Below are 14,103 nucleotides of genomic sequence, written 5' to 3' on the forward strand. Positions count from 1 at the left end.
AAAATAAATGACAGAAAAATCTGGCCTTGTCTCTGTGCACACCTTGGGGCCTGGTTCGGGCCCCTGGGGACAAGCATCTTAGTGTCATGCAGTCCAGGAAGCAGCCACCTGTCCCAGGGCGCGTGTGTGGAGGGACCCGGGGACACAACCCAGGGCTCCCGGCCACCACTCACAGCTCGGCTGTGCCTGGGGAAGGGGACGGAGGTAACAGGCATGGCTGTTAGGCTGGGTGGGGGTGGGGGCGGGAGGCTTGGAGCCCAGGAGGCAGCATGGCAGCCAGAAAGCCACAGGGCTGAGCCTGCCCCTCTGGTTTCCAGAGGGGGTTGGGACCCTCACCCAGGTGTCATCTTTGGAAGCAGAAGACCCAGCCGCCCCTGGGAGGAGGCGCTGGAGGGACAGGGCAGCGGTGGCCCCGTCACCTCAACCCCAGGCTTGGAGAGGGTGAAGACTCCATCCTGAGACCCCCCAAAGCCTCGGCCTCACGGTTCAGGAGTGGAGAAAGACGGTCTCCCCCCAGGGTGGGTGGTGCTGGCCCCTCAGGTGTCCTTGATGTCCCCGATGTCCCTGAGGGGCGCCTCGTCCATGATGCTGCGCACCTGCTCCAGACTCTCTGCCTGGCGGATCCGTTCCAGGCGCACCTGTGGGGGCCGGCGAGGGAGGCAGAGGGCCCTTGGTGGGAAAGTGCAGCCTCCACCCCATCGGCCAGCCCCCTGAGGGGCAAGAGCACGGGACCAGTGTACCCGTGTACCTCACCTCTCCCAACCCCCAGTGAAAATGGTTCAAGGGAAGAAATGGATCCTAAGAGAGCAGCCTGAGGAAGGGTTGGCAGGGGCAGGTGGAAGTGACGTGATGAGCACGGGGCACGTCGGCGTGCCAGGCCCTGGGCCACGGGCTTCGCACCACCGACAAAGATGGAAGCACAAGATCTTCAACGTTTTTTGAGCACTAGCTCAGAGGAAAGGACCATGCCAGCCCCAGAGGGAGGGAGAGGACTCTTCTAACTGGGAGACTATCCTTGCAAGACGGAGGACAAGTCACCTGGAGTCATGCCAGTCTGGTGGGGAGGGGGTACGCCATACCTGCAAGGCCTGGGACAGTCGTACGAAATCCCTCTGCACTTGCTCACTGGTCTCCAGCTCAGCCTGCAGCCGCAGCATCTTTGCCCTCTGTTCCGAGAGGAGGTCTGTGAGCTGGGCCTAGGGGCACAGGACGCAGAGCTAGGGCCCTGGGCTGAAGAAACAGGATGTCTGGACAGGGTAACCCCTTCAATATCGCCCCCGATCCTCACCTCTTCTGTGCGGCCCGAGCCCAGTGGCTGCCTCAGGACTTCCTGCTGCCTGGCCTAAGGGAGACATAAAGGGCAGCAGGGGCTGGTGAGGGTCCTCTCCACGCTGCCACCCTCCTCCGCCATCCCGGCCTGGCCCGGGTCCTGCCTCACCTTGCTCTGCTCCTGCTGGACCCGCTCCATCTCCATCCTCAGGCTGCACAGGGAGGCTGGGAAGTCAGGCAGGGGCAAGGCGTCAGGCCCACAACCTCTCTCCTTCCCCGCCCCGCCCGGCCCAGCACAGGCTCCAGCCCATACTCACCCTCTAACACCTCTGTGCGGGAAGGAAAGAAAGAGAGGTCAAAGCTCATCATTCTCGCACTGCGTCCTCTCTCCCCTCCTGGTGCCCAGGCAGTCCCCGAGGGGGTGGGGACTCAGCCTCCTGGGGAGCGAGGGTGGGGTGGCTCGCTGCCTCCTCCCTCACCTGTCTCCTCCCGCTGCCCCCTCAGCTGCCCCTCCAGGCTGGCCCTCGCCGCCGTCTCTTCCTCCAGCGCCTCCCGCAGGGTCACGATCTCAATCCGCAGCCGCTCGGCCTCGTGCTCCTGGGCCTGCTGGTGGGCCCGCGCCTCCTGCTGAGTGCGGCGCACCAGCTGCCGCAGCTCCTGGAAGGATGCAAGTCACGGGCTGGGTGCGGGGCCGGCCGGGGGCCAGCAGCTAGAAGGGGATTGTGGGGAGGGGAAAGGAAGGAAAGAAGGAAGAAAACATAACAGAGGAAACAACCCGAACACCCATCACGGGGAGAGTGGACAAATACCCTGGGACGGCAGTGAATGTTTTCCCACAGCACAACCCGGGGTGGAGGACCTCAGGAGCGGTGCTGAGTGAAAGCTCCAGGAGACTACCCAGAGCAAGATTCTGAGTTTTTATAACTAAAAACAACTAAAATTAGCACTCCACGGTTTAGGCAGACGTGTATATGTAATAAAAAGGATCCCAGAGAAGGGCAAGGGAATGATAAAGCTCAGGACAGCAGGAACAGAGCCAAGGACCACGGGGCGGGGCGCATGTAAGGCGATGTCAGTTACAGTTCTCAAGGTGGGCAAGGGTTCCGGCTGATGTTCATATTTTTAATAAATTCAATCAGCAGAGGCCACACACAGATCAATGATGACAGCTTGTTATGAACCAAAGATTATGATGAATTCAATTTTGTGGATCTCATGTCACTTAAAAATAACAAGCCAAATTACTGCTTCCTTTGCATCAAGCATTCTGTTAACTCGTTTTCTCTCTGTGCTGATGCTGGGAGGGGGGTGTGGTCCCATTTGGCAGAGGAGGAAACTGAGCCTTAGAAAAGCTGAGTGAGTTGGCCGTGGTGACGCAGCTAATACACAGCAGCCTGGGTGCGTCCCCGACTCCCGTGGCCCCAGGCCAATGCTTTGCTGTGCGTGGAGAGGAAGGGCCTGTCCCCCGCCTTACCAGCAGCGAGCCGGGCAGCGACTCCTCCTGGCCCTCATCCTGCTCCAGGCCCCGGGGGGCTGAAGACGGCGGCTGCTCAGCCCGGAGCCCTTGGTTTTCCTCAGTCAGTCGCTTTACCTCGTGGCTCAGGCACTTGTGCGAGGTAGCCAGCTCTGCCTGGGGATGGACAGTTAGGACGAGGCGATGAGGGGACAGGGGGTCTCCAGTCTCCCGTGAGGCCAAAGCCTGAACACTCCTCCCAGTGGTCAGGAATGAGAGCCAGGAAGCCCACGCCCTCCTTCTAGGCTGAGAAAGAAAGAAACACCCTTTAGTAAGCGTCTTTGGCTCCCAAGCTCTTTTTTTTTTTTCCTGGCCACACCACGTGGCTCACGAGATCTTAGTTCCCTGACCAGGGATCGAACCTGAGCCCCCTGCAGTGGGAGCGTGGAGTCTTAACCAATGGACCGCCAGGGAACTCCCTCAAGCTCTTTCTACACCATCCTCAATGACTTGGAGGTCACACAGTGGCAGCCACAGGCCACATCGGGTGTTTTATTTGGTCCATATGGGTGTTTTTAAACCTTAAACAAGGGGCTTCCCTGGTGGCGCAGGGGTTGAGAGTCCGCCTGCCGATGCAGGGAACGCGAGTTCGTGCCTTGGTCCGGGAGGATCCCACATGCCGCGGAGTGGCTGGGCCCGTGAGCCATGGCCGCTGAGCCTGTACGTCCGGAGCCTGTGCTCCGTAACGGGAGAACAGGAGAGGCCACAACAGTGAGAGGCCCGTGTATCGTAAAACAAACAAACAAACAAAAAAACCTTCAACAAGTACAACATTAAAAACTGGGAGACTACACACAAACATCCGGATCTCTGGCTTCTCCCAACAAATGAGAAAACCAGGCAGCATCAAGCCTGCACTCCCACACACCATGGGCAGCGAGTCAAGGGGCACTAGCTCCCTTTACAGGGTCTCTTGGTTTGCCCTGCTACTCCTTCCTGCCTCACACGTGGCCCAGTTCAATCATCTGCCTCTCCTGTCTGGTCTCAGGAAGTATCCGATTTTGCAATCCCTGCTTCTCATTCTCACAACTCTGTAAGCTAGGACCCATTATCTCAATTTCAAGGCATCAAGGCTGAGGCTCTGGGCTTGTGGGATTAGCTCAAGATCACAGTGAGTGCGTGGTGGGTTCTTCTGAATCAGTACCAGGTGCCCTTGAAACCCTTTTACCCTCCTGGCACCAACTCCAGGGCAAAGCCAGAGCAGCTGGTGGGGGGGGGGGCAGGGGGCGAGGAAGGACAGGTGCCTCAACCTTCCACGTGGCTCCCTCAACCAATTCCCGTCCCACTCCTCTCCCTCCCGTCCCGGCCCCCAGCCCTCACCATCTGCAGCTGAACCCGCTCCTGGGCCTGGCTCACGGTCCCCTGCAAGGTCCGCAGCAGCTGCTCTGAGTTCTGGACCTGGGCCAGGAGCACCTGCATCTGTGGGTGGAAGGAGGGCAAGGGTGAGGCCAGGCCAGGAGGAGGCAGGGAGCGGAGGCCCTGCGGAGCAGAGGCTGAACCCACCTGCTTAGCGCAGTCCTCGTTACTCCGTCTCAGGCCCTCTTGCAGCTCATCCCGCTCCCGGCTGATGCTCTCCAGGTCCTTCTGCAGCTGCCGCCCCTGCCACAGACGCCGGCCTCAGCCCCAGCCGCCAAGGGGAGGCCTTCCCTCCTCGCCAGACCTCTCACGCCTTGCTCCCTGCACCTCGGTGGGCAGTGCCATCTTTCACCCAGTCGTTCAAGGCAAAGGCCCAGGAACGGATGCTGACTCTTCTAAGTCCTCCACTCCCCAGGTCCAACCCACCAGCAGTCCCTGCCCGGTGGCCTCCAAAGTGGATTCCAAATCCACCCATTTCTCTCCACCTCTGCTGCCATCTCCTGGTCCCAGTCACCACCTTTCTCTAAACTATGTCAAGCATCGCCCTCCCAACCGGTCACTACCCTGCTTCTCCCGTTGCCCCCTCCCCCAACTGCAGTCCTTTCCCACCCAGAGGCCCCAGTGACCTGATAAAGGCCTGGAGCAGAGAAGGCTTCTCCCTGCCTGACACACCACAGAGGCTTCCTGCAGCTTCTCCTCTAAGATGCAAACTCCATGGCTGGCCCCAAGGCCAAGGCCGACCTCCTGTGACCCCTGCCTGCCTTTCTGACCTCATCTCTCTTCCCCTCCTCTGTGGCCTTCCTGCTCCTCAGACACACCGTGGTCTGTCCGTCCTCTGGGCCTTGGAAACTGCAGTTCCTTAGGTCCCCAATCTTCAAAAAGCACCTCACTTTCCAGCCAGGATGGTCTCCTGCATTGCCAGTCTCTACCCCATTACCCTATTAAGTCTTGTTCTGGGTGTCTCACCCAGTGACACTGTCTTCCTCATGTGCCCATGTGCATGTTTGGGCCTGGCTCCCTCACTAGAGGAAGCTCCAAGAGGGTGGGAAGTTTCTTCTTCACTGCAGGATCCCCAGCTCTAGCTCAGGGCCTGGACATAGTAGGTGCTCAGTAAGTACCTGAAGCAAGAAACGGATGCGTGCACGTCGGCTGCCCACTCCACCCACTCCACTCACCTCCACCTGCAGCTGCTCCCACTGGTTGTCTGGGACGAGCTGGTAACCAGGAGGGGGCAGGTAGATGCCCTCAGGGACCAGGGTGCCCGTGGACACCAGAGAGGCTGTCTCCTCCTGCTCGGGGCTCAGGCCATGGCGGGTGCGGGGCAGGGAGGCACTGCCGCTGGCTCCACCGCCGAGGGAGAAGGAGGAGATGGAGGCGCTGTCATCACAGTTGTGGGCGAAGGCCTCGGCCGCCGCACCCCCGTCTCCACTCAGCTCCTCAAGAGGCTCCAGTGGTGGAGATGGGTCCCGGGACAGGAGCAACTCCGAGGAGCCGTGCAGGGAAGGGGGATGCCGGGGACGTCTCTAGGGAGAGGGGGCAGGGAAGAGGCTGGGGGGCCAGGGTCCTACGGCGCCGCTTCTTCTCTCAGCGCCCCCTGGCCAACCCCTCACCTGGATCTTTTTTTTTTTTTTTTTTTTTGCGGTATGTGGGCCTCTCATTGTTGTGGCCTCTCCCATTGCCGAGCACAGGCTCAGCGGCCACGGCTCACGGGCCCAGCCGCTCCGCGGCATGTGGGATCTTCCCGGACCGGGGCACGAACCCGTGTCCCCTGCATCGGCAGGCGGACTCTCAACCACTGCGCCACCAGGGAAGCCCCACCTGGATCTCTTGGATCAGCTCCTCTGCCCTCAGCAATTTCGCCTTCAGCTCCTCAATCTCCTGCTCCATGGGCAACACGATCTCCCGCAGCTTCTCCGAGTCCTCGTGGGCCTGAGGAAGGGGGGTTGGGCAGTGACTGTCCCCCTCTCCCGACTGCAGGACCCTCAGGACTGTTCAGAGCTTTCCCTCCAAGCACATCAGCTCTTATAATTCTCCCAAGCAGGCACCGTCCACCCCCACTTTATTTATTTACTTTTTAAATATTTTATTTATTTATTTTTGGCTGTGTTGGGTCTTCGTTGCTGCGCGCAGGCTTTCTCTTGTTGCGGCGAGCGGGGGCTACTCTTTGTTGCGGTGCACAGGCTTCTCATTGCAGTGGCTTCTCTTGTTGTGGAGCACGGGCTCTAGGCGCGCAGGCTTCAGCAGTTGCGGCACGTGGGCTCAGTAATTGTGGCTCGCGGGCTCTAGGGCGCAGACTCAGTAGTTGTGGAGCACGGGCTTCAATGCTCTGCAGCATGTGGGATCCTCCTGGACCGGGGCTCAAACCCGTGTCCCCTGCATTGGCAGGCGGATTCTTAACCACTGCGCCACCAGGGAAATCCCCACCCCCATTTTAGAGAGAGGAACACAGAGGCTCTGAGAGCTTACATGACTTGCCCCAGGTCACATGGTACAGAGCCAAAGTCACAACTACCTTCCTGTTGCCCACTTGTAGAGTGACATACATTTCTTTCCCAACATCATGTATCCCGTTTTATCATAGAACGTCACATTTTTAGTTGGGCTCATGACCTAAATTCTAGAATACCATCTACATTTCTCAGCTTCCCTATAACTAAGCATGGCCATATGATTAAGTTCTAGCTATGAGATGTAGGCATATGTGTCAGGTGCAACTTCCAGGACAACTCCTCAAAGGGAGAGGGTATGCTTTTCTTTACTCCTCCTTCTTCTTGCTGGCTAAAATGTGGATGTGATGGCTGGTGCTCAAGCAGTCATCTTGGACCATGAGGCAGTAAGCTACCTATGGCAAAACAGCAACATAGGAGAAGCCTGGGTTCCTATTGACTTGTTGAGCTGCCACATAAGTCCTGGAATGTCTACCTCTGGTTCTAAGAAAAACAGATTTCTATCTTATTTAAGCCACTGTTATTTGGGCTTTCAAACTTTGTCCTAATCAATATGTCTTCCCATATTCCCATTACTGGCATATTTCTGGCCACTTCTTTTCAGTCTTTTCAGGTTTGGGATCCTGTCGAACTTGCACAGCCAACAGCCTCTGGACACCTCCACTTGGATGTTGCACAGGCTCCTCTGTCCAAGTACAGCCAAATCTGAACCAACTCATGATGCCGTTTCTCCTCCCATAAGCGCTAGATTGGCGAGAATGACACTGCTATCCACCGAGCTATCCAAGGCAGAAATCTGCCAGTCATCCATCCTCTTCCAAGTCATGCCATTTCTACCTCGTGAATCACTCAAAAACCCATCTCAGACAAGTTCAGTCTAACCCTCCAAATCTCTTGTGTGCACAGTGGCAACAGGTAAGGTAAGCCTGCATGCTCTGCAGATGCCCACGTCGTAGATGCATGCAAGGCCAGGACTGGAACTTCCCGACTCTGGGCCTGTGGCTCCTTGCGCCGTACCAGGTAGCCTTAATTCACCGGAGTCCTCTCCTTCACCACCCTGTGTAACCGCTCCCGGAGGAACACTCTGAATGCAAGTAAGTAGCAGCCTCTGCTGGCAAACTGTGGGTTGGAACCTTCCTTTCTTGGGCTCCTATTTTAATCTGTGTCCTTCTAACCAGGCAACTTACTCCATCTGCCTGAGTCGCAGTTTCCTCACGTATAAAGTGAGGTAAGTACCTACCTCACAGGGCAGCTGTGTGAATCAAATGAGGGAAGATGTGAATTTGCTCTGAAAGATGAAGAGTTTGGTAATATGTGCTTCCTACAATTGTTCATGACAAGAATAATGGAGGCAATATACCACAGAGATTAAGAGCAAAGCTTTAGAACCAGACTGCCTAGATTTTAAAATCCCAGATCTGCTCCTTTCTATGTGCATAACCTGGGGAGAATTACTAAACTTCTCTGAGCCTCACCTTACTCATCTGTTAAATGGATCTAATGGGTCCCTCTTTTAGGGGAAAGACTGGGGAGACTTGAATCCGTCAAGCAGGTATTGCAATGCCGAGTGCATGAGAGGCATCCTTAAATGCTAGCTCCCTCCCCTCTACACGACATGACTTTTTTCTTTTTTTTGGCTGCGCCACGTGGCTTGCGGGATTTTAGTTCCCCGACCAGGGATCGAACCCGGGCCCCTGCAGTGAAAGCACAAGTCCCAACCACTGGACCGCCAGGGAATTCCCTACATGACTTTTCTTAATTTGAGGGGTAAACACACCTGGCCATCCCACTAGTAAGTGGCAAGCCAGGACCGTGCTGAGCACAGGGCTCGTGTATGTTATGCCTAGAATTACCACTGGGGGCCCTGCTCCCAGTGATGTGGCAGTGGGACACGGATAATCCCTCTGCCCCACGGTCACCTTTGGCTGCTTCAACACATTTCCACATCCCTGAGGAGGGGGCGGGTAGGCTATCCCAACCCCAACCTTTTCCATCTGCTTCTCCAAGGAGTCCAGGGGGTGAGCCCTGGACAGCAGCTGCTTCAGGCGCCCCAGCTCCCGCTCCTTCTCCTCACAGTCCTGCTGCTGCTGCTGCCGCTCCTGCTTCAGAGACGTGATCTGGGCTTCATAGCTGCTGATGGAGTCTGGCGAGACAGGAAGGGCAGAGGAGAGGGAGGGTCAGTGCACTAGCCATACCTCGGGGCGAGCGGGGGGCGCTCCATCACTGCCGCTCTCTGCAAGGCAATTTACCATAGCAGTGATGACAGTGGACTTTGTGGTGGGATGGTCCTGGGCAATCAGTTCGCCTCTCTGTATAATGTCCTCGGCCAATGATTATCCCACTGGCTTGTTACAGGATCAAATGACGTGATATCTGGAAGGGGTTCAGCCCTCTTCCTGGTACATAATAAATGCTAAAGATAGGCTATCTGTTGCTATTAATACATACCGATAACAATCAAAATCTAGTAAGAGTCATAAATATTCACTCTGGACCAGACTCTGAGCTGGGCTCTGGAAATAGAGAAATTAATCAAACACAAACCCTGACACCAGGAGCCCACAGTCCAGTGAGGAAGACAGCCGTGGAAATAGTTACAAAGCAGTGTGAGGAGAGCTCATGAAAGGACCACTCCTGGGCTTGCGGATCCCAGAGGAAAGAGCCCCTCACTCTACCTGCCAGGCCAGGAGAGACACCAGCAAGTGGTAAAGGATGGAAAGGACACATTAAGTAACAGGAGCAAAGGCTCACAGGTGGGAAGGTGGATGGTGTGGCTGGGGCATGGTGGACACATTGGAAAAACTGGAGTGAAGATGTAGGAGGAGATGCTGGGAAGGGTGAAGAGGGTGGCCGTGAATGGCTCCTAAGGCCTTGAATGCCATGCCAAGGAGTTTGGGATTTATCCTACATGTCAGTGGGAGGTAAGCGGATGCTGGGCGGAACATGGTCATTTTTCATTTGCATAGTTATTTATTTTAACACATACTAACATTAGAAGTAAGGGTTCTGTTGCCAGACTGCCTGGGTTCAAATCTCCTTTCTATCTGTATGACCTTAGGCAAGTTATCTAACCTCTCTGGGCCTCAGAGCTTCCTCTGTAAAATGGAGATGGATAATAGTTCCTTACTCATAGAGATTATTATGAAGATTAAATACTCATAAAGCATTTAGCTCAGTGCCTGGCACTCAATAAATGTTAGTTATTGTAATTATTATTACTATTATTATTATTTAGGACACAGTTTCTTACAGGGACAGGAAGTTCCCTTTAAAATAAATGTATATAGGTTTTTTAAAAGTGGATCTATTTAAAGAACAATATTAAGTAGATGACAGGGTAAGTCATACAAGGACAACCATGTTGCACAGATGGTACATGGATGCCTGAAATGTGGGGAACCATGGCCCCAGAGAAGTCTGGAGCCAGGAGCAGCTGTTAGAAAGGGAAATGACATGGTGGGACGGGAACTGTAGGAAGTTTACTCTGGAAGTCAATGTCAAGGCCAGATTATAGAGGGAGACTTGTAAGAAGGCTGGGACAACAGTCCGGGGAAGTTGACGAGAGCTTTGCTACAGCAGTGGCCGTGGAAGCAAAGGGGTGGGATGCAACTGGGAGCTATTGCAGAGACTCTGGCCTTGGACTACAGGAGAAGGGGAATGGAGGAAAAGAAGCTGGGGGATCTGGGATAAGGGGAGCTGATGCGTCCCAAGTACAGAGGATGAGAGGGGAAGAAGTCGGTGCATGTGGGGCGGGGTTGCGGGGAGGTTGTGCGCAGATGCAGGGGTGTTTGGGGAAGAAGGGAAACCAGATGATGAGACTTACAGAGACTAGGCCCAGGGCCGAGTCTGAAGGCCAGAGGCTCAAACGAGTTCTCAGGGAACTGAGAAGCTGCTCACTTTCAGGGTTGATCAGTCATCAGTGAGGGACAAGAAATGACACGACATGGGGCCAGGGAACAGGTAGCAGCTCCGAGCTAAACTTAGCTGGAACTGACAGAGCTGCTGCTAGCGCAGGCAACGCCGCTATGCAAATTAGAAAAGGGCGCGTCTCCCTCTGAGTCCCTGGGTCTGCCCTGCGCTAGGCAGCCCTGCTAACCTACCCCATAGGTGTAGGTTATGCCCGCTGACCCCTTTCTTGTCATGTACTCCCCCTTATGGGGCTGAGGGAGTCTGGGAGGAGTGCCTGCCTCACCTTTCAGGATGGCCTGCAGCGAGGCCACCTCCTCTTGGCATTGCCGCTGCACTGCAGCCACAGCCTCGGCCTTCGTGCTCTCGCTCACCTCGGCCACAGCCTTCATGGTTTCCATTTCTGCCAGGGCGCCTGCCAGCTCAGCCCGAAGCCGGTCGAGCTCCCCTGACTCGGCCTCAACTTTTGTCCCCTCCGGAGTCTGGGGGTCCAGCGCTGTGAAGGACAGGGATCAGCCTCTTTTCTCATCACTCTCGGATTCCCAATATTCCCAGGGCATCAAATCCTCAACTTCTGCAACTTAGTACAGCAGCCAAGGTCCCTGCACCTTTACCTAGCCCCGCCCCCCTCACCTGGCCCCTCGCCTTCCCCGACTCCTCCTCACCTAGCTCTGCCTACTGTTGCCTAGAGCCCCGCCTCTTCCTCCCTCGGTTCACCCAATCCCCTCTTTTCTCTGACACGACCCCTCCCTTTTAGTGGCTCGCCCCTTGTCCACCTGGCTCCTCCCCTCCCACACTAGGCCCCACCTCTAACCTGCCACTGGCCCTCTCCCTTGAATCGCTAGACCACGCCCCCTCCGTCTCCCCCCCACACACACCGGCGGCGTGGTCCCGCCCCTTTCTCCAGGCTCCCCGCACCACCCCCCACCCACCGACGCCAAGCTCGGCCCCGCCTCCGGCCTCGCCGCCCCTCGCGTGCACGGACGCATCCTCACATACCGGCCTCCGGCTGCCGCCGCCGGGCATCCTCGCCCGCGGCCGCCGGCGCAGGTGCTGCCATCGCCTCCGCTCAAACGGCGGGTTCCCGCACTCCCTGGTGACCGCGCTCACCGCTTCCGGGTCCTCTCGGCTGTTTCCGGATCCGCTCGGCTGTTTCCGGATCGGCCCTGGGCTCGAGGCTGAGGCCGGAGTTGGGGAGGGGTGGCCGAGACTCGGCCGAAGACTTCCGAGTGGACTCCCGGCCGCGGCCCCAGGTCCCGCCCCTCCCCGCCTTCTTTGTTGGGCAGCGATGCTCGAGAAGGACGCCTGCCGTTCAAACCACGAAGTAGTTCTTTCGTCAAAGGCCTTTGGGCGTCTCCGCGTGACCTTGGAAGCTTTGCTCAAATTACACGTCCTCCGGGACGCCCACTGCCTCAGCCTACGGAGGGCGAAGCTCTCGCGGTCTCTCCCAAGCCTCGGAGCTGACCCCTTTGATCGGTTCCTGGCCGCCCTTCCGCCTGAGCTAGGCTCACGTTACAGCGAATTGTGGTCTGGCCTCCTTGCACCTCCGCTTTCGTGGAGCGTCCTCGGGGCAGGGCTAATGGGTCGACTTCACTTTTCTGGGCGCCTGGGTCCCCGCGTAGTCAGTCGTAGAAGTCAGAAACTTCCAAGTCCCCATCCCCACTTTGATATTCAGCCGGTCACCGCTTCCTGCTAATCCTCCCTCCACCTCCCAGTGCCTCTCAAATCCCTCCTTTCCTCTGTTGGCCGCTGCCCTAGGTCAAGCTCTCATTATCTGTGACCTCTCCCCTCCAACAGCCGACCTGATTTCTCCCCTTGGACGGTGACAGGTAACTCAAACTTCAGTCTAGAGCCTTGATTGCCTTTCTCCCAAACCCGTTTCTCCCTCTGGAAAGTACATTCCAGGAGCCTGCAAGTCCTTGGTTCTTCGTGTCCTCCTGCAAGTCCTGTAAGCTCTACCTCCAAAAGACTGAATATTCCAGAACGGGTCCCTTTTTCTTCATCTTCAGCTCTGACACCTAGCCCCAGTCCCACCATCACTAGCCCCACCCAGCCCCAGTCCCCATCATCTCTTTCCTGAACTTCCACGCAGCCAGAGGCTCCCCCTGTGTTGCCATTTGGCCCCTTTAGTTAATTCTCAAAGCAATTAAGAGTGATCTTTGTAAAACAGGTCATGTCTCATTTAAAAATGGGCGAAGGACAGGAATAGACATTTCATTGATGTCGCAGATGGCAAATATGTGCATGAAAGAAGATATTCAACATCATTAGCCATTAGGGAAGTGCAGATTTCCTACTTGCACACCTACCAGGACAGCTAAAATTTAAAGAGTGATAATACCAAATGCTGGTGAATAGATGGAGAAACTGAGTTTCTCATATATTCCGGATGGGAATGTAAAACGGTATAGCTACTGTGGAAAAGGGTACGACAATTTCTTACGAAACTAAACATGACCGGGCTTCCCTGGTGGTGCAGTGGTTGGGAGTCCGCCTGCCGATGCAGGGGACGCGGGTTCGTGCCCCGGTCCGGGAGGATCGCACATGCCGCGGAGCGGCTGGGCCCGTGAGCCATGGCCGCTGAAAACTAAACATGACCTTACCTGAACACATCAAGCTTTTCCCCACCCCAGGTCTTGGCTCCGAAGTCACCTTCTCAGTGATGCCTTCCCTGACCACCCTATCTAAAGTAGCCACTTCTATCACCTGTCCACCATTAGATCGCGTTAGAGACTTCTCACCACCTGAAATTGTTTATTGGTTAACTTATTTATTATTTATTAACAATTGGTTAACCAATTGTTTACTGGTTAACATGTTTATTACCCCCTTTAGCCTTCTGCGGCCCCCAAGACTTGAATCAGAGCTCCATGAGATTAGGAACATTTTCTTGTACCCTGTTATTTTCCCAGCACCTAGCACAGTGCCGGGTAAATAAACAGTAATAAATAAATATTTGGTGAATGAGTGAATGAACACTTTCCTTACTGATCTCTCTGGCCTCCCTCCAACCCCCTCCCCTCCCCCACCCCACTGCAGCCTGGGTAGTTTTAGAAAATGCAAATCTGACCAGGTCAACTCCTAGATTATAAATCCCCAAGAGCTTCTTGCCCTCAGAATAGAGTCCAGACTCCCTGTATATGTGGCAGGGTTTCTTGGGAAGGGCATGAAATGATGCCTGTAAATAAGGTTCCGGTCAACTATCAGGCTTGGATTTTAACCCGAGACCCTGGGAGTCATTGAAGGCTGTTGAGCAGGGGAAGCACAGGGCTAATTCCAAGGAAACACTCTCTGTGAGGAATGTGAGGAATGTGGGTGGGAAGTAAAGGAAGTAGAGGACAGAGAGCCCACAAAAGAAGCTGTTGAAATGGTTCTGGTTGAGAAGAGTCCAAAATAGGAGAAAATTGACTCTAGAAATATTGAGGATAGAAAATGAACTAGCTTTGGTGACTGAGTACATGGGGGAAAGAGAAAAAGTTTCCTGTCACTCTTCCTAACTTCCTTCCCCTTTTTATTTATTTATTTATTTTAGTTGATTTACAATATTATGTTAGTTTCAGGGTACAGCAGAGTGATTCGGTTGTGTATATATATATTTTTTTCAGATTTTTT

The 14,103-nt window shown here is 55.3% G+C and overlaps 1 protein-coding gene across 1 annotated transcript; it reads right to left on the bottom strand.

Annotated features, from left to right (window-relative positions):
• Nucleotides 1–15: 15 nt before the first annotated feature.
• Nucleotides 16–11,566, bottom strand: RABEP2 (rabaptin, RAB GTPase binding effector protein 2). Its single transcript, XM_082669749.1, has 14 exons — nt 11,491–11,566; nt 10,778–10,987; nt 8,571–8,728; nt 5,957–6,067; nt 5,314–5,661; nt 4,286–4,381; nt 4,103–4,201; nt 2,744–2,899; nt 1,749–1,926; nt 1,587–1,598; nt 1,439–1,494; nt 1,289–1,342; nt 1,080–1,196; nt 16–638 (listed from the first exon to the last, which is right to left on the bottom strand). The coding sequence occupies exons 1-14, from the start codon at nt 11,549–11,551 to the stop codon at nt 537–539; spliced, it is 1,758 nt and encodes a 585-aa protein (XP_082525875.1). The 5' UTR covers nt 11,552–11,566; the 3' UTR covers nt 16–536.
• Between the last annotated feature and the right edge of the window lie 2,537 nt (nt 11,567–14,103).

Source organism: Grampus griseus, assembly GCF_964374135.1.
Source record: "Grampus griseus genome assembly, chromosome: 14".
NCBI classification, from domain to species: domain Eukaryota; kingdom Metazoa; phylum Chordata; class Mammalia; order Artiodactyla; family Delphinidae; genus Grampus; species Grampus griseus.

Excerpts from the sequence above, each read along its gene's own strand:
- RABEP2 (XM_082669749.1), bottom strand. The coding sequence starts at position 11,551 with ATGGCAGCACCTGCGCCGGCGGCCGCGGGCGAGGATGCCCGGCGGCGG. Across the intron at positions 1,343-1,438 it reads TCCAGCAGGAGCAGAGCAAG|GCCAGGCAGCAGGAAGTCCT; the intron begins GTGAGGCAGGAC and ends TGTCTCCCTTAG. Across the intron at positions 639-1,079 it reads GACTGTCCCAGGCCTTGCAG|GTGCGCCTGGAACGGATCCG; the intron begins GTATGGCGTACC and ends CGGCCCCCACAG.